General features: G+C 50.4%; 4 protein-coding genes across 4 annotated transcripts; 1 reads left to right on the forward strand and 3 right to left on the reverse strand.

The window, feature by feature from the left end:
• Positions 1-1,153: 1,153 nt before the first annotated feature.
• BDR25DRAFT_326755 (uncharacterized protein) lies at positions 1,154-3,355 on the reverse strand (the record flags this gene model as incomplete). The annotated part of the gene is made up of 2 exons (XM_033692296.1): positions 1,154-2,642; positions 2,706-3,355. 2 exons carry the CDS (start codon positions 3,353-3,355, stop codon positions 1,154-1,156), a joined length of 2,139 nt encoding a protein of 712 aa, XP_033545446.1.
• A 1,060-nt stretch (positions 3,356-4,415) lies between these two features.
• BDR25DRAFT_231663 (RmlC-like cupin) lies at positions 4,416-5,534 on the reverse strand (the record flags this gene model as incomplete). The annotated part of the gene is made up of 1 exon (XM_033685385.1): positions 4,416-5,534. One exon carries the CDS (start codon positions 5,532-5,534, stop codon positions 4,416-4,418), a length of 1,119 nt encoding a protein of 372 aa, XP_033545447.1.
• A 946-nt stretch (positions 5,535-6,480) lies between these two features.
• BDR25DRAFT_56118 (uncharacterized protein) lies at positions 6,481-10,077 on the reverse strand. Its single transcript, XM_033698747.1, has 3 exons — positions 9,475-10,077; positions 9,184-9,418; positions 6,481-9,123 (listed from the first exon to the last, which is right to left on the reverse strand). The coding sequence occupies exons 1-3, from the start codon at positions 9,961-9,963 to the stop codon at positions 6,638-6,640; spliced, it is 3,210 nt and encodes a 1,069-aa protein (XP_033545448.1). The 5' UTR covers positions 9,964-10,077; the 3' UTR covers positions 6,481-6,637.
• Positions 10,078-10,992: 915 nt separating this feature from the next.
• BDR25DRAFT_265375 (SEC1 family transport protein-like protein SLY1) lies at positions 10,993-13,884 on the forward strand. Its single transcript, XM_033686917.1, has 10 exons — positions 10,993-11,169; positions 11,255-11,385; positions 11,436-11,510; positions 11,565-11,612; positions 11,660-11,785; positions 11,833-12,220; positions 12,274-12,320; positions 12,373-12,760; positions 12,811-12,943; positions 12,990-13,884. Exons 1-10 carry the CDS (start codon positions 11,142-11,144, stop codon positions 13,693-13,695), a joined length of 2,070 nt encoding a protein of 689 aa, XP_033545449.1. The 5' UTR covers positions 10,993-11,141; the 3' UTR covers positions 13,696-13,884.
• The last annotated feature ends 5,446 nt before the right edge of the window (positions 13,885-19,330 follow it).

Below are 19,330 nucleotides of genomic sequence, written 5' to 3' on the forward strand. Positions count from 1 at the left end.
CAAAATTGCGCGGCCAAGGAGTTCATGTCAAAAGAAAACGATGTCGATGGCGGAAGCGGAAAGGCCCGCTAGCAACCCGTCTAAGGCTTGCGGAAGGAACAAGGCGGCGTGCGAATCTCGCTATTTCAAGTAAAGGGAAGCGAATATGGAATGTTTACCAGAAGGCTAGACCCCACGGTCTGTCTGTGTTTGGTCTTGCGGCTGGCTGTCAGTGCTGCAAAAGGAAACGCCAGTATGTGACGAAAGATGGTTTGGGATGATGTTCAGCTTGAGCACATCGTTGGGGGCTTGACCAGCCAGCCTCACGGAACGCCAAGAGCGGAACGGAACATCGTTTGGACAAAGTTATTCAGGTGAACGTCCTCTAGGAAGAGAGATATTGTTAGGAAGACTTGGTGCATCACGCGCGACATCACAAAAGCCACCATAACGCGCATCGCCTTCAAGACTCCACGCTTCAACAACCTTGGGTATACCAAGTATATTCCTCTAACCCACAATTCCTCCGACTCTTCCAGCTTCCTCTCTCTCAAAAATAAGCCTCCCACGAATCTGACCAGGTCCAAACCCACAAGGAAACTCATGATACAAGAATCGAAAAAGGCCAGAACTCCATAGCACACACATGAAGGAATGGGGGAATCAAGGCTTTATTAAGAACAGTAGTAGGCCACTTCAGCAGCAGCGGTGGTGCCATAGCCATCGCCATCCCCATCCCCATCGACAGGTCTGCAACAATCACACCTCACGGCAAGACAAATAGGTGGCATGGTGGGGTGTAATAAAGAAAGGGGGATACAAGCGTAAGATGAGATATAGTAGTGAAACGAACATGACAAGTGTTGGTGGTGAAAAAGGGAGGGAATCTTCCATTTCCGATGTCCAGCCCTCCTGATAAACACTCGAGGATTAAATATTTTATTCGCCGTGTGATGACGTGCAAAAAAAGGAGATGATACGCTTCCTGTTCCCTTGCGCCAGAGACTCCCAGGTGCCCGAAAAGAGGTAAAGCAGAGAGGATTCGCTCGAATAGTGAAGACCACGTTTGCCGGCGTACAGCACTGAAGGGGGGGATTGGGGAGTTGGGGGGAAACCAATACAACAGATCGTAAATAGGGAATATATGGGCTCAAGAGCCTCCAGCCTTAGGGCGTCATTGAGGTTGCTGATAGAAGGCCGCAGGTTGCATTTGCTGTTGGGGGTAATAGTATGCGCCTTCAGGGCTGGGTGTCATCATCCCGCCCATGCCAGGGACGGCGTAGCTCGTTTGCGAGTATCCCTCCAAAGGAGGCGCGGCCGCATAGAGCTGTGAAGGATCCACATAGTAGGTCATGCCGTTCGATTCGTATGCCACCATATTCGCCTGTCCGGCAGAAGGTGGTGCGGCGGGTACAGTGGCAGCCGCCATCGGCATAACGAATCCAGCTTGTTGAGGGTTTGGAACAAACATGGGCACCATGCCTCCGGGAGGCAAGAACTGCGGCTGGGCGCCATTTTGTGGAGGATAATAGTACCCTGGCTGCACTGCAAAGTTTTGAGGCTGAAAGCCAGGCTGCTGGAACGGCTGAAAGGCGGGGGCGTGGATGGCGCGTTCGGGAATGTTGGATAAGGGGGTTCCAGTGGAGGCTTGGCTAGGGTATGAGAGCTGGCGGGCGTGTGGGTAGAATGATTGTTGTTCGGCGGACGAGGTGCCTCCGTTCATGTGGGTGGGAACTTGCTGGTGGAACGGTTGTTGCTCTTGTTGCTGTGGCGGATTGAAAGTCATCGAAGCAGGTGATTCGATACCAGCCACCGAGACGGCCTTTTGCGGTCGAGGTTGATGCATAGGGAGCTGGCCTTGCCAATTTTCGCGGTACGTCGGTTTTTGTGGAAGCGGGTAAGGTTGTTGCGTGCCCATGTTTCCGGCCGGCGTACCGCTCTGCGGAGAGTACATGGAGGGTCCCATTGGCATCTTGGGGCCTCCAGGTGGCAGGCGGACGACAGGTCTCGAATTGTCCACAAACCCGCCGGGCCGGGACATAGCAGATCCTGCTGGTGACACTAGATTGTCTCTCCCCATCTCTCTTGCCAAGGAAGACCTTCTGCTCATGGCCACGCTCGGAGAATATACGCTGCCGCCATAAGCACTTGTTCGTCTGCTTGAGAACCCACCGCCAAAGGATCCAAAGCCGCGTCCTCTGCCTCTGCCAAATCCTTGCTGATTCGGTCGCAGCGCTCGCGGGATGAAGATGAAAGATCGTTCAACCGTGGGGAAGATGTATCGTGGCATGGAGGGTGGAAGGGAGATGCGGACGGGCTTGTCTCGTCGAAGGGGGGGTCGATGGTTCGGAAGGCGAGTGTGCTGCTTGATAGGAACATTGTTGAAGAGGATGGGAGCCTTCATTCCAGGAAGGACTACTCGAACCAGGGCATTATGGGTATGTACAGTCGTAGAGAAGTTACGAGTCTGGGGGGGCTTGGGTGTAGGATGTGCAGGCGCTTTCGCGGTCAGGTGTGGTGCACTAGGCACAGGCTGTACAGGAGCGCTCGTAGGAGCGACTTGTGGTTGGGTTGGCTGAGACTGGGGTGCGGGATCGATGAGGGTTTCGTGCAGGTCGTGCTGCCAAGGGGCATCAGTAGCCTCCGATCCAGAAACCATCATGCTAGAATGATCGTCAGCGAACGCAATCTTCATCATACCTATATCTCTAGGGGAGCTATCATACTTTGCTGGCGAATAGGGGCCCCCGACGCCTCCTCTGCCTCTTCCCCGTGCTCCTCCCCGCATAAATGGTCGGAACCCGTTCTGACCCTGTGCAGACCGTTGGTCGTGCATGAAAAACGCTCCACGGTTGGGAATGAACGCCGGATCCGAGTCTCGCTTCTTCTTGTACTCCTCATGCTCTCGCCGTTTACGCTCTGTAAAAGTCTCCGACCGGCCAGATGGGGTGCCAGTAGAGGAAAGAGGTTGAACAGCAGGACTCCCGGTCTCGAAATCCACAACTTCCTCATCAGGCCCCTTGCCCGCTATCTTCAACCCATTCAGCATCATTTCTGTCTCTCGTGTGGCCGTGAACTTGGCATCAGAGCGAGCAATGGGCGGAGAAGGCTCCCTCCGGCTCAGGACGTCAGGGCGAGCCTTGAGATCTCGTGATCCATTAACTTTCCGTACTGTCTTCCCTGCTGTGAGCGAAGGGGAGCTGTCCACATCGCTGAGATCGCTGTTGTCTGCATCGGCTGTCTCGTCGACATCGCTAGGGACGGAGATGTCACTCTGGGAGTCCTCAGCAGCCCCAGTTGCCACCGACACATCATCACCCTCGTCGTCCAACCGCCTTCGTCGAGCGAGATTCGCTCTCTTCCTGGGGGCTGCCATGGCTGTCCTTAGCGGGTGCGGTGTTGGGACCAAGAAGGGCGATGGAGGGCGACCTGGGGGGGACTGCTCGGCCAGATCGGGGGATGGATAGCGGTGACTCGGCTGCGGAGCAGGCTCAGCGGGGGGAGACGGGGCGTGAGCAGCGGCAGGAAGGGCGGGGTCGAGGGGCTGTAGTTCCGGCAGCCGTGATGGGGGTTGATGGGTACAGTGGTAAAGTGATGAGGTGTTAGTGGTTCCAGATACCTGCCTGAGATGTTCAGAAAATATGACGGCGAAAGGTGGAACTTGCCGCACGCACCGGCTCGGTACGAGGGGAGCAAAAACCCTGTCGCGAGATCTGAGTCCAGAGCACTCGACAGGAAAAGCGCCCAGCGAAAGTCGGCCGCCTGGAAGTCGCAATTGGATGACAATACCGGAGAGAGGGAGATGCAAAAGCGCGCAAAAGACTGAGCCAAGCGTCTTCTGATGAGGATGCCGCCAGCTCAACAACGCGACACGTTGGTGCAGGGATCTGCTGCAGAGGCCTCCGCTGACGCTTCCAGCCTGCCACGTGACCTGCGCTCAGCTCTAAGTCGTGTGCATATGTGCCCCAGCTGCAAATGAAAATTCAGGGAATTTGACAATACAGAGGGAAAATGCTGTTCTGAAACGTTGGCCATGTGGCGGTGCAACTGCCTGTGGCTGGTGGTGAATGAGGCGGTTGTCGGCAGACCACCTCACCACTGTCATTCCAGCATCATGCATTCTTATTATCCCTCGCACGCAAACACACGAAAATTGATTCCATTAAAGGCTCACCCAAAATGGCTACTGTCTTACTTCTAGCGCATCTATATTTTGGTAACGTTTCAAATATCTACCGCAGTTATCGCCGCCTGTGTGTTTGCAGGTGCGGAAAACATCGCAAAGCTGACTGAGAACGCACGAACTGCTATTTCCATTCAAAGATCGCCCAAACCTCCCCCCATCTCACTTCTAGCGCATCTAATATCCAACAACAACAACAACAACAACAACACATCATGCATATCCTGCAATCATCACCCCCTAAACTTTCCATTCACTCAACTGGAAACACAGGCCAACCCCACTGCTCCGCACTCCCCAACAACACAATCCCCTCTATCCCCGCACTCACATACATAACCTTCGTAAACGCCACTTCCGACCAATACGCAAACGTGACATTGCCTGGGACTAAAGCCACATCTCCCGTAATCAATGTAGCGTTTTCGTCGCTAATAGAAATCCACAACGCGCCCTCCAGGACCTCGAAAGCCGTGTGACTAGCCAGCGTGTGCATCAACAACGACCCGTTTGATGGATGCAGCGACATCGTAATCGTGCCCTGAGTGAACCGCCCTTCCCCAGTCGTGGGTGTAACAAGCGGCTGCACGATCTGATACCCGGTATCGCGGTTCAAGAACTTAGGTCCATGGTCCTTTGCCACGAAATAACTCCTTCCAGCCATCGCCGGAATAATGTCCATCTTCTCATGCCACCCAATCCCTGCAGGTGCAGACCCATTCACCAGATCCCTCCGGGGATTAAAATCTAATTCAGCGTATACGTCGAATTGCTGCAACTGCTGGAGAACTTCAGGGGGCGGGCCTGCGCTGCCACTGCCGTTACTGGTGGCGGCCACAGGTGCGTATGGAGTTTGAGTCGAAGCAGTGTAATTGCTGTCCGCGAGGAAGAAAAATAGCTCCTTAAACCCACCAGGCGAGATCACTCCAACCACCTCGGTGTCTGGATCTTGGATTTGGAACGTATGTGTAGTATTTTGGGGTACGGATCCATAATCTCCCACTGTTAAGAGACGAGCTTGAATTTCGTTACTATCCACCCCTGCTACTGCCACTGCATCCGAAGTCCAGAGTTGAAAACGGCCTTTGAGACAAAAGAAGTTCTCATGGTAGCTTTGGTGATGGTGAGGGAGGACACCAAGGGCTGGAGAGGATGGGGAGGATGGGGAGGAAGTGCTGAGAAGAGAAAAGGCGCCACCACTTGATGCGCCGGTTACAGGGAATCGGTAGACTTGTTGGCCTATGGCGACCGCTTGGGCGTTCGCATAGTGTTCAATAATGTAGGGTCGGACGAAGTTAGGGGCGCGATCGACGTAGAGGGGACTGCGGGTAGAAGCGATGTTTATTAATGCCGACGTCGTGATGATGAACATTACAGTACGCATGTTTCAGATAACTCATTCAAAAAGAAGGAATTCCGAGAGCCCGCAACCGAAGTACATGGAAACACCGACCTTTTTAATTTCACAACAACATCTGCCATTCACCTTGATTTACACAAGGTTCCAATGCCGCGCTCGATGCCGTGAATCTCGCAATCAAAGCTCGGAACTTAAAGCCAGGGCTGAGCAAGGAACACCTGCATCATCTCGGTGTGGAAGTGACGACACTTTGATCAAGGACAATGCTTCTTTTGGAGTAGCCATCTACATGGGTAGGAACTCCGCATCGAGTGGGGTATTTCAACTGTCGTGTACATTTTGTAAGCGGCAAGAATTCTATTTACCATGCTTAACTTAAGATCAGTCTTGAGGGATACTATGAGACATGTACTCCTGTGCGAACAACCAGGAGTGGTAACGACGTGGCGCGATGGTAAGAATAAAGTGCACAGAATGCGGTCAAAGATTTACATTGGCATGGTCTCGGGATCGCAACAGGGATAACCCCCCACGTCAGGTTAAGCATATGGAAGTTGCCGTTCTCCACGATACCCAAGTACTATCCCCACAAACGCGGGAAAGAGGCTCGGGACATCTTCAAGCGAGCGAGATGCTCGAGAGGCGTCATTACGTTCCAAGTGAAGTTCCCGCAGTGCACAGATAGTGTCCACGGACATCACCAACAAGAAACACTTGAGAATTCAAATTCATTAAGGTATTTCTGATCCACAAAGCCGTGAGGCAGATAAACCCGAATCTCTCTAAAGAGACTATATACCATACGGGCGATTCAGCCTCCCTAGCGCCGTCCCGATGCTGCTTCTGTGAGCGGTAGATGCCGTCTCTTCAGAAAGTTCCAAAAGTATGAGTAGTTGAACGCCGGCTATGCATGCAGAAGGCTATAAGACAAAGGAAAAGTAATGTACAGAGTCCCAAAACTGAGAGCTTTGCCATGCCTTTCCAGGGCCAGCTGCTCTTCAGTTCGGGATATGCACTAGCTGGATGCTGTAGACGGCACGACGTTGCGTTTGCCTACACGTATCCAGTTGCATTCAAGAAAGAGTTGAGCTACGTTCAAAAATTTCAGGATGTCTTCATTTAAGGCTTCGATCATGAATGAAAGTGCATTCATCGCCTTTGGCGCACTTGCCTTGTTGGAAGAATCGGCATGGTATGACTTTGTGCGGCACATCCCCCTGAAATCGCTCATTGAAACGATGATTCTTGTGGCCCTTTTGCTTTTTAAAGGAAGAGTGTCCTCGTTCGTGAGTGTCGTCCTCAGTACGCCAACGTTTCGTTCCTCCATTAGCTTGCTGGTTCCGCTGTGGTTGCTGCGTCTGTTGGTAGCTTGAGTTGTTTTGCTGCTGCTGCTGCTGCTGCTGCTGCTGTTGCGGTTGGGGTTGTTGGAAGGGTTGTGGAAATGGCCAGGCCGTGAGAGGAGGTGGGAAGGAGGCCCCGCCACTAGGAGCAGTCATTTGCGCAAGAATAGCCGCCAAGTCAAACCCAGCTTGTTGAGCCGCCGCTGGTTGTTGTGGAACTGGGGGTTGGGCCGGAGCTTGCTGCTGAGGCAATGCACTCAAAGCTCCAAGAATGGCTGAGAGGTCGGGTACCGGGGTTCCCGTTTGCTGAGGTGGTGCATAAGCGGGCTGGCCTGCTGTAGCCTGAGGTGTGCTTTGTGGTATAGCGTGTTGCCGGAAGATGGCTTCTAAAGAGCTGAAGTCCGCTGCCTGGGCAGGCGCAGGTGCGGGTGGATTCGGGGAACGATTTACAACCCAGTCAGGCGGAGCCCCGAATTCAGTCACATTAATTGGCTGTTGTTCAGCCTGCTCAAGCGGTTCTCGAGGGGATGTCGGAATATCAGACGGATGGGAATAGAAGACCATCAATGTTGAGTTCTCACGAAGCTGATTGGCCTCTTTCTCTGGAGACATGGGCTTATTCGTGCCACCGCCATATGGCTCAAAGTTCCGTTGTCGCTCCTCAGAATCAATGCGGCTAAAATCTACGTACGTAGGATCGATCCATGGGCGATAGCTCTGTTCAGGCTCGTCGTCATCCTCCTCATAGTCCATATCCTTGTGCTGTTTGAACATGCGGCCTTCGCCCCCGATGTCGCCCGCATCGCGAACAAGACTCTCATCATGACCAATTTCCTCCTCCGGATCATGATGGAAGTATCGAATGTCGACTAAAGTAGAATCCGGGCGGAAACTAACGCGCAGATGCCTCCTAGACTCTCTTCGCAAACGTTTGGCTTTCTCCTCTGCAGTCTCGGGTGGGAGCTGTTTCTCCGGTTTCGGAGGCGCTGCGGGTTCTTCCTTCTGCTTAAGAAGGCTGGCCATTGTCTCTGCGAAGGAAAATGCAGGTTTGGCTACTGCAGCGGGTGCTGGCTTTTTAGCTACGACATTAGCAGTCTTCTGCTGGGGGGTCGACTTTGTGGTAGATGCGGGAGTAGCGGTGGGAGAAGTTTTCTTGCTCGCAGCGTTGAGCGTCGAGAAGAATGTTGAAGGCTTGTTGACCACTTGGTTGCCTCGAACCTTCATAGGTGCTACGGTAGGTCTCTCACCAGGACGTTTCTGGGCGCCGATAGAGGCGGTAGCAATTTTGGTTTCCGTCGTCGCTGGTGTCGGCTTTTTTGCTTGGCCTGTAGTAGGAGCGGCAGGATTGGGCTTCTTTATAGTGGAAGGTTCAGCTGATGCGCGCTTGCCACCTCTAGTGTCCATGGGCTCCTCCTGAGGCGGTGAGCTCACCTTCGGCTTCTTAGACCCAGCGGCAGCACCATCGATAGTTTGCTGAATGAGTTCTTTATTGTGGTCGCTCGCTCCCTTCTTCATGGAATTGAGTGCCTTGATGACCTTAGTCTCCTCCAGGAGCTCGTTAGTTAAGGTGCCTTTGCAGCGAGATAGGACTTCATAGATGCGTGAAGAGAGAGATCCGTTGTAATCTTGCGCTTTGAATCGGTTGGCTAGAAACTGGTAGCACAGGTAGAGGAAGGCCTTGACCTGGCCAAGATTGTAGAGAATATCAGGGTGGCCATGGGAGAGAGCAGTCTGCAGGGCAGCCTCAAGCAAATCCCTTTGACTGGTGACACGGCTTTTGAGGACGGGAAGTTCCTTCGTTTTCTTTTGCTCCTCCGCCTCCGAGACAGCCTTGCTATCCACTCTCCACCGTTTTTGGATGGTTGCGAGGACCTCCCAGAACTGGTGAAGACCGGCTTTGATCTTTTCGGAGCTTGGTTTCGACTTTCGCGGGAGCCATATGGCTTTGATTACGTCATAGCGGACAGCTTCAGCAGGTCCATCAGGCCGTGCGGCAGGCAAAGGAGAGGTCTCTTCTTCATCGTCATCGCTGGAGTAATCGCTACTATCATCATCTGAATCTGAAACACTATCGCTATCAGATACCTCCTCCCGCTTGAGGGTGGACGGGCTACCAGCACTGGTTCTGCTCCCTGGGGCTGCATTTAGGCGGAATGATTTCGTGGACACCGATTTCTTGGAGAGTTTGGCCAGGACTTTCTTGTCACCAATTTTCTTCAGATCACGCACCGAGGAGCGGGCGTTGTACTGTGGCAGTGCGGCTACACTCGGGTTAGATATTGCAGAAAACATAGACTGCTCTAGCAGCAAAGTTGGCTTACATCGATTAAGGGCGGTATTCACTTGTTGTGCGCCAATTGTCACGAATTTATTCAGTGGAGTAGAATTAGTGGCTTTTGCCAGGGCAGAAGAGTTAATGAGAACGAATCCACCAGCCGTCACCCCCTTTGGTACCTCGAACTTTATATTGTTCACCAACTGCTGTTGCTGCTGCTGCATAGCCAACGGCGTCGACGCCGCACGTTGAGAGAACATCTCTGTTGTGCTTTTGGGCACCTGCGAAGATCTCAGTCGGTCAATCATTATGGAAGGGACGAGCGTTCAGTGCTTACCTGAAAGGATGACACGGTTTTGGCCGCATTAGAAACTGGAGCTACATTCTGCTGTAGAGCTTGAGGAGCTACAGTACTAGGTTGGCCTTGTGGGGTGGCATTACGAGAGGGTATCTGATAGGGGGAATGCCGTCGCATAGCCATAGGGTCGACCAAGGCTGGGTCGACGACGGGCGAATGTGCATAGCTGCCCACTGCGGCATGATTTCCGAACTGTCCGTATTGGTAGGGAGAGGGAGAAGCGTTGGGGTATCCGTGGCCAATGGCGTTGTAAGACTGTTGTGAGAATGTGTGAGGCCAGGACGGTGAATTGGATGTTTGGTGACCTGACTGCACGAAGCCGGGGTTGTGGGGGTTGAGTTGACTTTGGCTCCATGGGGGGGTGCCATACTGGTCAACGTTGCCAAACAGGTTGTCATAGCTAGGGTCGGTGTATATATTCTGGGTCGGCATGGAGAGGTGATCAGAGGGCACGTGATTCTGGGCCATGGTGGCGGTGCAGGATAATTTGACAGGGGATTTCGCTAAGACTGCCGTGACCGGCTTGTCTGCTTATTGGCTCTCCCCAACAGACGAGGATTATGCAGACAACGCAAGGTGCACTAAGCGCCAAACTGGCGTGTTGCACTTCACAAAGAGCGTAAAAGTAACCGATTCGGGGTTGCGAGGAAAGGAATGGCCAGTAATACTTCCAGATACGGGTGAAGTGCGAGCCCGATGAGCGCTGAGTCCTTGGTTCTGCAGACTCCCCCAGGGCCGTTTTCGCGAGTCCTCAGAGTTTGCGGGGGGTACAGCAGTCTGGCAAGTCGTAAGAGTTGGCCTGACGCGCAAAAGGAGACTCGTGTCTCAACAATTCCCCAAATGCCGCGATGCTGCCCACGATCTCTCGCCTTGGTTTTTGGTTTTTGGTTTTAATAGGAGCGGCACGAGGCCTTGCGCTTAATTGAGTGGGAGACACTGCTGATGCGTCACTTGCTCGACTGCGCACCTTCACGCACACGCACACGACGGCCGCTGCGCTGACTCCCCTGAGACACGCGCTGGTCGTCTGTCGTCTGCCAAAAGCTGCTTAAGCCTTGTGCGATAGCCTTGGCCAGCCCTCTTGATGCGAGACCCGATGGATGGTCGATGGAGCTGTGTTAGCAGTTGTAACTGGAAGTGTCACTCTGCTGCCTTTCCCGACCGCGACTGCGAGTGCGAGCCCGCACAACAGCGCCCGCCAACTGCCTGAACGCTGCACGCCACTTTTCCCGCTGCGAGGAACGGTAAAATTGATCTAAGATCAGAAGCAGACACCCTTATTAGTGGGCTTGGGGTCACTGAGAAGTGGCATGGGGGATAAAGGGAAGAAGGACGGATGTTGTGGGTGTGAGAGTGTGTTGGAGGAGAGAAGGAGGATGGCGAGGGCGGGCGACTTGAAAAGGACGCCAGTAGGCTTGGCGCTTAAGGCATGCTAGGCCGCAATGGGCCGGGCTCGTCAAGCGTGAAAGCTGTCCACGGATAACGCCAAAGGTAGAACCACGATTGTGGTAAAGTGGCCACAATTATCTACGACCCTTACTCTCACAGACACTCTGAACGCTACCTGCGCTTACACTCGACCGCTCCCCTTTACTTGCACATGAGGTGACGTGCATGTTGGCGGGCGCCAGCGAGAAGCAATCGCTATGGCTACTCTTCGAGATCGCCAAATAGGTACAGTACCTTTCTGGCTGACTGCGGCCTATCCTAATTCTGCTTCACAATCCTTAGTGTATTCACTGACACTGCCGCCCTGCAGCCTTTATTGAGCGCATCCTCAACCTCAACGTGCAGACCCAGCCCGCCGATGCCCATCATGACGCGAACGTCAACGGCCTGCTTCCCGCGAACTCCCCAATACTCTCGGAGTCCGGCCAGCCGATATGGAAGGTGAATCATTGCTATATAAATCACAGAGAGGTAGAGTCTGACAGAACTAGGCTCTCGTGTTCGACGATATGGGGCGGGATGTTATATCCAGCGTCTTGAGAGTTAACGACCTGCGGGCATGGGGGGTACCACAACCCCTTCCCACATATCTAACTACTACACTAATATTCAACTACTAGGTTACAATACATCTCAACATCAACACCACAAGACACGCCATCCCCGATGTACACATGTCCTATCTCCTTGAATAATTACAATCTAACAAATGCAGGTACCAGTCATATACCTCGTGGAGCCCACTCCCACAAACCTCCAGATAATAACCTCTGACCTCTCCCGCAACCTCTACTCCCCCGCGTACATCAACTTTCTGTCCTCAATTCCTCGGCCACTCCTTGTAAGCACTCGCATGTGAAGACGTGGGCAAGGGTTGACATCGTGAAGGAAGACTTTGCAGCACAAACCGTAGCCTCGGGGACTTCGGAGCACCTGGCTCAGATATACGACCAGTACCTGAATTTTATCGTCTCCGAGCCGGACCTATTTTCTCTTGGAATGGATGGGGCATATGGCACTCTTAACAGTGCGCGGACATCCGATCAGGAGTTGGATGCGGCTGTGGACCGAATCGTGACTGGACTCTTTTCAGTAACAGTAACAATGGGGACAATACCTATAATTCGATGTCCCAAAGGGGGCGCTGCGGAACTCATCTGTGCCAAGCTAGATCGCAAACTCCGAGACCACATCCTGAACTCGAAAACGAATCTTTTCTCCGGCGGTGATCAGAAATCTTCCCCAGCTATAGGGTCTCGGCCAGTGCTCATCATTGGTATAAAGTACCTGCCCTTTGCTTAGAGAGCTCGCGTCTAACCTTGGCTATAGTTGACCGAAACGTGGATTTGATTCCCATGCTAAGCCACTCGTGGACGGTACGCTCCTCCGATTGCACTTTCTGATGCAGATTAACTAACATGCGAGAAGTATCAAAGCCTGATCTACGACGTGCTCTCCATGCACCTCAATAGGATTACCATGTCCGTGCCAGTCGATGATAACAACCCAGAGAAAGGAACGAAAAAACAATCCTACGATCTGACAAGTTCGGATTATTTCTGGCTACGAAATGCCTCGCTGCCATTTCCTCAAGTCGCAGAAGACATTGACACCGAATTAACAAAATACAAGGAGGATGCGAGTGAAGTGACGAAGAAGACTGGCGCTTCATCACTAGAAGATTTGCAGATGGACACTAGCCAATCTGCTGCGCATTTGAAGGCGGCAATCACGTTGTTGCCAGAGCTGAGAGAACGGAAGTCAACTCTTGATATGCACATGAACATTCTTGGTGCACTATTAAAAGGCATCAAAGGTATGGCTGCTAAGTCATTCAAATGCTGTTCATCTCTAATCACCGTACAGATCGTCAACTAGACGAATACTTTCAACTTGAAGAAAACATTACGAAGCAAACAAAAGCCCAAGTAATGGACCTCATCAAGGACGGTAACAAAGGAAGCGAGCCCCTGGATAAGCTAAGACTATTTTTGCAATGGTACATTGATTTTCTCAATTGAAAGACTGCAGCTAACAGCACCCAGGTATCTAAGTACCGAACAAGACGTATCTCGGGCCGATCTCGAAAGTTTCACACAAGCCCTAGAAGCCGCGGGAGCCGACACAACCTCTATCAAATACATCAAGACGGTCTGGCAACTCACCCGTATGACCATGATATCTTCAGCCCCCACCCAATCCACGCAAAATACGAACGAGCTATTCCGAGGCTTCAGTAGTCTCTCATCCCGCGTCACCGACCGCTTTAAGGACGCCGGTCTCGGCGCCAATCTCGAAGGCCTAGTCTCAGGCATCAAAAACTTTCTCCCCGCAAATAAGGACCTCACTCTAACCAAGATCACCGAATCCCTCATGGACCCGCAGAATGCTTCTTCGTCCGCCATCTCAAAGACTGAAAACTACCTCTACTTCGATCCTCGATCAGCCAATGCGCGCGGAACTCTCCCCCCTGCTAGCCAAGCGCGAAATCAGCAAAGCACAGTTGGAAGGGGTATTGAGGCGAGCTTTGGACAGAGGAGGCAGGGGTTCAGCGAGGCCATTGTGTTTACGGTAGGCGGCGGGAGCATGGATGAGTATGGGAACTTACAAGAGTGGGCGAAGAGGAGTAGTGTAGGCGGTGCAGCGGGTACCGGGCAGAAGAGGAGAATCGTGTATGGCAGTACGGCATTGCTCTCAGCGACCCAATTTGTGAAAGAAGATCTAACGAGGTTGGGGGAGGAGAGCATGTAGGCTGCTGGAGAGGAGCTACTTCACAGTGTTTTGACAAGGCTGTGCTGAGTAGACTAGGCAGGTATCTGGGTGCACCAAAGAACGAATGCCAGCTTGTCTTCCCAAGGGACACCCATCCTGGATGCGCGAAATGTCATACAGACACAAACCTGTGCGCCAACAGATCAATAACGACTCTTACTATCAAACCGTCATCAAATTTAACCTTGAGTCAGCCATAAAAGCGTGAGAATCCGTGGCTATTTGTTTACTTCACGCATTCAACAAACCACCATCCCTTACAATCCCCCTTTCTCTGATCTACTTCCGTAGAATCCTCCTTTCCTAAATTAGTGCTCCACTATTACAGCCGTCACAAACAACCTTTCGAGAAATGGAGTCAACATCACCTGAACTTGATGTAGGTCGCAGTAACGCCTAAATTCAAGTTTTTCACCCTTTTGGAGAAGACGCAGTCCCTAGACTCCTAGTTAATATAAATTAGCCTGCGGTCAGGATCGAATTTGCTATTAACAGCAATTTAGATGCTATAGAAGAGGCATTAACAACAGGCCAATAAGATATCAAAACGAACAGGGAATAACGTTCAAAAGAGGGCAATCTACAACTCTTCTGTTGCCTATAAGGACGAACGCAATCACGCACAAGGTCACATGACTCTCACTAGCAGGCCCAGTCCCTGTATCGTTATGTTTCTTTGATATTGTCTGTAGCAGTGGTATTCATAGGCGGGCCGAATATAGGCCAGATTCATGGATGTGGAGCCCACAGACTTAGGCGCAGCAGTTTTAGCAAACCAAAAGTCGGTAAATATATTCCATTGTTATAGCTATCCTATGTGCGTATGACAAACACTATTGTGTGCTATATATTTTGAAATTTTACCTCGTAATTTCTTAATCCAGAAAATTCACTACATAACTTGAGAATTCTACAAGTTTGGTTAAGAGGGGGTGTTCTTTTTAGCTATCACCCCCTAACATGGGCACTAACTAGTCCATCAGCAGGGAGCCCGCCCATGCAGGACACTAGCCTGTAGGCGCTAGGCCTTCTTCTGCACTGTTATTAAGACTTTCTCACACCAGATATCCAGCGGCTCATTCTCCGGCCTTCTTTGCTCCTTTTGGATTAGTCAGGCCTCTACGATGGCAATCCTCTCGTGTGGCTGCACGCTTGTTCTCTAGGTATTCAACGAATCGCAGTTGGCATGAGAATGGACATGGGAAGTTCGGACACGACAGACAACCTATAGGAGAGGAGCACAGTTCACAGCAGGTGGCGCAGCACGATCGCCGCTACAAAGCCCAGTTTCAGCTTTGTCCCGTCTCAATATTGATAACACCCACCTTTCCTCCAAGCCGCTAGCATCCCACTTTAGTACCACGCTTTCACAATACACATATCGAATACCCCAGGACGGCTCGAGAACAAAGTGTTTACGGTCACTGCATGGATATTGAACTCGACCAAGACAAACATTGCCTCACCCTCTGAAGCTAATTCATGCAAGGCTCTCGAGCAATATCCGGGGAACGACAAGGGCGCTGCATTTGGACTTAACATTGTGCGAGAATGGTTTGTAACGAAAAGCACCCCAATCCGCCAGACTATGGGACGCAAATTTAATGGACAGAGCTGGATATTTGGTCTATTTGAAGGCTTTTATGTCTTGCTTATAGTGCTCGTTGGGAATGCTATCATCTTATTAGTTGGCTGTCTTTCTCACACGGGATATGTTGACGGTGTCGCCACGATTGCCCAAGGCCATGTTGACGAAGTCCAACAAATCAGCACCCTTTACCACGTCCTCATCAACGTCCTCAGAACTATCCTACTGAATTCGAGAAACTACGCAATGCAGACCTTAAGCGCACCCACACAACAAGAAATCGACGATGCACACAGGCAAGGTAGATGGGCGAATGTCGGACTAGTGCGTTTCTCCAACCTACGTCAAATCAATAGGAAAAGAGACATTTTATAGGCAACACTAGAATTCATCTCTGTCCCTCTCTATCTCTTGTAAGCCCAGCTTTAATCTATTTGTTCTTGGATTTAACCGCGCTGCTAGCTTCAAAGCAGCAATTTTCTCATAAACACTGGACAAGATTATCGAAATAACGTAGTCAACATGACAAATTCCGGTAATACGACTGAAGATTGGAAAGGACTGTCCAACGCAGAGTGGAGCGGAATTTACTGTGATCGGTATGTCTCTGGATATGGGGACTTGGGCTTCGTGGCCCACAATGCCTCATTCAATATAAAGATTGATACAGACTGGAACTTGTTGCTCAATGCACCAAACTACAACTCTTGAGAAGAGCACTGTAATTGGGCAGAATGGCTGGTTGACACCCCCGTCTTGCAGTTTAACATTCAGTTCGACACTTCCACCGGCAGTACGATCTGTACAGGATTTCACTGGCTATAGACGAGTGGTAAACACAGCGCTTCCAACGAGGCATAGTACTGTACAATTGGACGATTTTAATGCTTTTACGGCTGAGGTTTTGTGTATGTTCGTACAGCAGGGAGGATGAGAAATAGGTGTACGTATTGTAACTGTTACAGCTCACGTGATCTGTACGAATAGTACAGTTTAATTAAAGTACCCTGTACTCTAGTTAAAACAGCTAAGATTATAGGTCTCTAGAGAAGCAGTATTAAGGTCTATATAACTATTAGACCATAGCAACATAAGCCGGGAGGTCTAAAAGCTCACTGCTTACTACCTCTTGCCCTGCTGCGATTAATCTTCGGTTACAGACATCGTACTATCGCAGGATGAGATAATGGAAGCGATGTAGAGGGCTCTTAACTTCTGTAGCCGACAAGACTGCACAAAATAGACAACAGGTATCTAAGTAACTAGATAAGGCGTGTAGGTAGCAAAGCGCATAGATGGATAAATCTGCAATAGGAAAAGGTTTAGTAATAAGAATTGTTAAGGAAACAGACTACAGGTGGGTTAATTAAACCCTTTGGAAAGAGTAACCATCCTTGCAAAACTTTTAGCAAATTAGAGCTCTAAAAAAAACCTAAATGCTTACTGCAGGCATACTGCTTGTTAGAGCCCTAAGCTTCCTAAAAGGGTAATACAATCTGTACTACGTAGCGTACCTAGGGTATCATAAAACGTATGGTGCGGGTTACGAATTGGGTACGTTCGTACTGAACACGTGACCGTTACGGCTCACTTTGTACGGACCATAGTACGCCCTGCTGGAAGCCCTGGATAAACATGTCTGGCCTTCCTAGTCAGAATTCAAGCAAATTGGTTCCCGCAGTTCAACTTCAGCACCAAAAAAGCAATCTGGGATATGGTAAAGCTCTGCCCTACCTCGTCATGGCTGAACGAGTGCCCACTCCAGATTCAACACTTACTTGCCAAACCCTTGCAATCAGTTAGTAATGTCCAGATTGCATTACTGTTTACTCTCGTCGTCATCGTAGCAAATATAGCGAAGACGGCCGCCACATTTCTTACTCCTAGAGTATGTTCCACCGGTCATATCATAACACTTGGAGATGCAACCTCGTCGTTTCTCGGTCGTCCCAAAAAGAGCTCCAGCGGGAAATGGACGCTGAGCGAGAAAAAATTAGTAAACTCTAACACGCACACTCGAATTAATCCTTGGCGCCTTTAGGAGAAACTAGTAGTCTCTGTGATAGAACGAATACATGGTGGCCCAATTGTGGCCTTGTAAGCGTCAGTCACGAATGGTACGTGAATACTTTTAATCAAAGCCAGATTTATCGCTGTTTTAGTAACTGTAATAGTGCTTACCATAGGGCAAGCAAAGGGTACTTCCTGATTCCGGTGACGAAATCCTCCTTCGACACCAAGAAATTTTTAAAAACTGCCTGGCGGAAAACTTGCCCCAATTCCTACCCTCTTTGTTCTACTTTACGATTAGTCGCACTTGCACATCAATACGCTCTCCATCGCAAAAGCCTTGGAATCACGTCACCTCACTGTCTCCAACGATCGACGCACTTTCTTCAGCTACCGTACCGCTAGGCAATCCTGCTTACAGTGACTTCGGGCGTGCTACATTGTTGCTTGTACGCATATACTTGCGGAATAGAAAGGTGAGCTCTACCCAACGCTAATATGCGCTTGGAAATGCTCTCCACTTAGTTTCCTTATATTTAGCATAGTTTTCCTGGGATTCCTAGGAGCGGTATCGTATCTGGTCCTTAGGTCTGATCTCAATGTTTGCATTCCACCAGCACAACACTGTAGCGCGGTGATCAGTGCTGCTTGCCATCCACCACCAGATAGTGTTGATGCGTATCCTAAGAAGATTCAATGGGGCGTTGTGAAGAATATGTCTGGGGAAATGATTGAGCACTGCACGTTTACTAGTCAGGAAGTGTTTCCGCTGCAGGAAGGAACACTGTATGCATAAGTTTTGTTAGGGCACATGCCATGGGCCGAGCCACATGATATTAGGTATCTAAGTACTGAGAAGCAAGCAATGACGTAGAAGTAGTGTTGAAGTTTGCAGGTGCAAGATCAAGGGATCGTGACAGCGGCCTGGAATTGTCTCCCTTATTTTCCACGTTCCTTCCCCACCATGAGCCCCTCTCTGGCTTCTAGTGCAGCTGTAGTAACAATTTCTGTGTCAGAAGATATTCAGAAGATTTCGTATCCCACGGAGGACTTGAATTTACTACTGTTTACAAACTTTCCGCCTTGCTTAGCCCTCTTGCGTATTTGCTCCTTTAAGGTCATGGCCGTGAGCATGAGCCAGGAGCTCTATGAGCTAAATGAGAGACACCTACGTGTGTTCTCTCCTCTCAAGAGCAGGGGCCTGATAGGCGTGATAGGTCTGGTGAGCTCGGGTGGCGATGAAATTGATGAAATTAATAAGATACAAGGGCAGCGTCGACCGTACGTTGGGCCGTTCAGACCTCCCACTCAAGCGCTAGTCCAAGCTTACTGCTCGTTTAGGAAAGAGAAGTAAATTTATACACAAACGATGCCTTGTATCTTTTACATTCTGTGCAAGAAGTCTCTTTAAACCTAGACAGCTTACTTTCTCTCCTCGAGGAATCTAATTCCTAAATGGGCTCAGATACTAAGTATCCGCTGGGGAAAACATGAAACCGCACTTCCCAGCGATGCACGGAGATATGAACAAGGAACTAAAACAAAGTTGAACCTAGTTTCAAGCCGGATACTTCGGAACGGAAATCGTTTTGTTTGAGCGGCGGGGATTCATGCGATGCCTGGGCATATCCAGAGGAGCATATTGTGCCGAGAAAACATGTGTTTCATGAATACGATGAAGCAATGTGATACAAAAAAGCAAGTCCAATCTCACGTTTGAGGTGAATTAATCATCGCCGTAGGGCTGAGGATACTGGGTTTGGTTTCTGATTCTGAATAACACATTTGGGTATTCCATTAATTGAAGCGGGAGAGGCTGAATTGTTTGAAAACATCCCATTCAACCATTCGACTTTTACACCTAAACATACACTTCAGCAAACAGCATATGTGTTCCTTGTAAGAAAATATAACCGCTAATATTCACAATGAAGAAAAATGTATCTACACTTGCCACCCATATCTTAGAACCGGTCCAAGATCCTCGATATTGACTCACTCCTTTCCTCATCATTG

Source organism: Lindgomyces ingoldianus (genome assembly GCF_010093535.1).
Source record: "Lindgomyces ingoldianus strain ATCC 200398 unplaced genomic scaffold BDR25scaffold_24, whole genome shotgun sequence".
NCBI classification, from domain to species: domain Eukaryota; kingdom Fungi; phylum Ascomycota; class Dothideomycetes; order Pleosporales; family Lindgomycetaceae; genus Lindgomyces; species Lindgomyces ingoldianus.

Coding starts and splice junctions, on each gene's coding strand:
- BDR25DRAFT_56118 (XM_033698747.1), bottom strand. CDS start 9,963: ATGGCCCAGAATCACGTGCCCTCTGATCACCTCTCCATGCCGACCCAG. Junction 9,419..9,474: donor AAACCGTGTCATCCTTTCAG/GTAAGCACTGAA, acceptor AGATCTTCGCAG/GTGCCCAAAAGCACAACAGA. Junction 9,124..9,183: donor GAATACCGCCCTTAATCGAT/GTAAGCCAACTT, acceptor ACCCGAGTGTAG/CCGCACTGCCACAGTACAAC.
- BDR25DRAFT_265375 (XM_033686917.1), top strand. CDS start 11,142: ATGGCTACTCTTCGAGATCGCCAAATAG. Junction 11,511..11,564: donor ACGACCTGCGGGCATGGGGG/GTACCACAACCC, acceptor TTCAACTACTAG/GTTACAATACATCTCAACAT. Junction 12,761..12,810: donor ACTATTAAAAGGCATCAAAG/GTATGGCTGCTA, acceptor ATCACCGTACAG/ATCGTCAACTAGACGAATAC.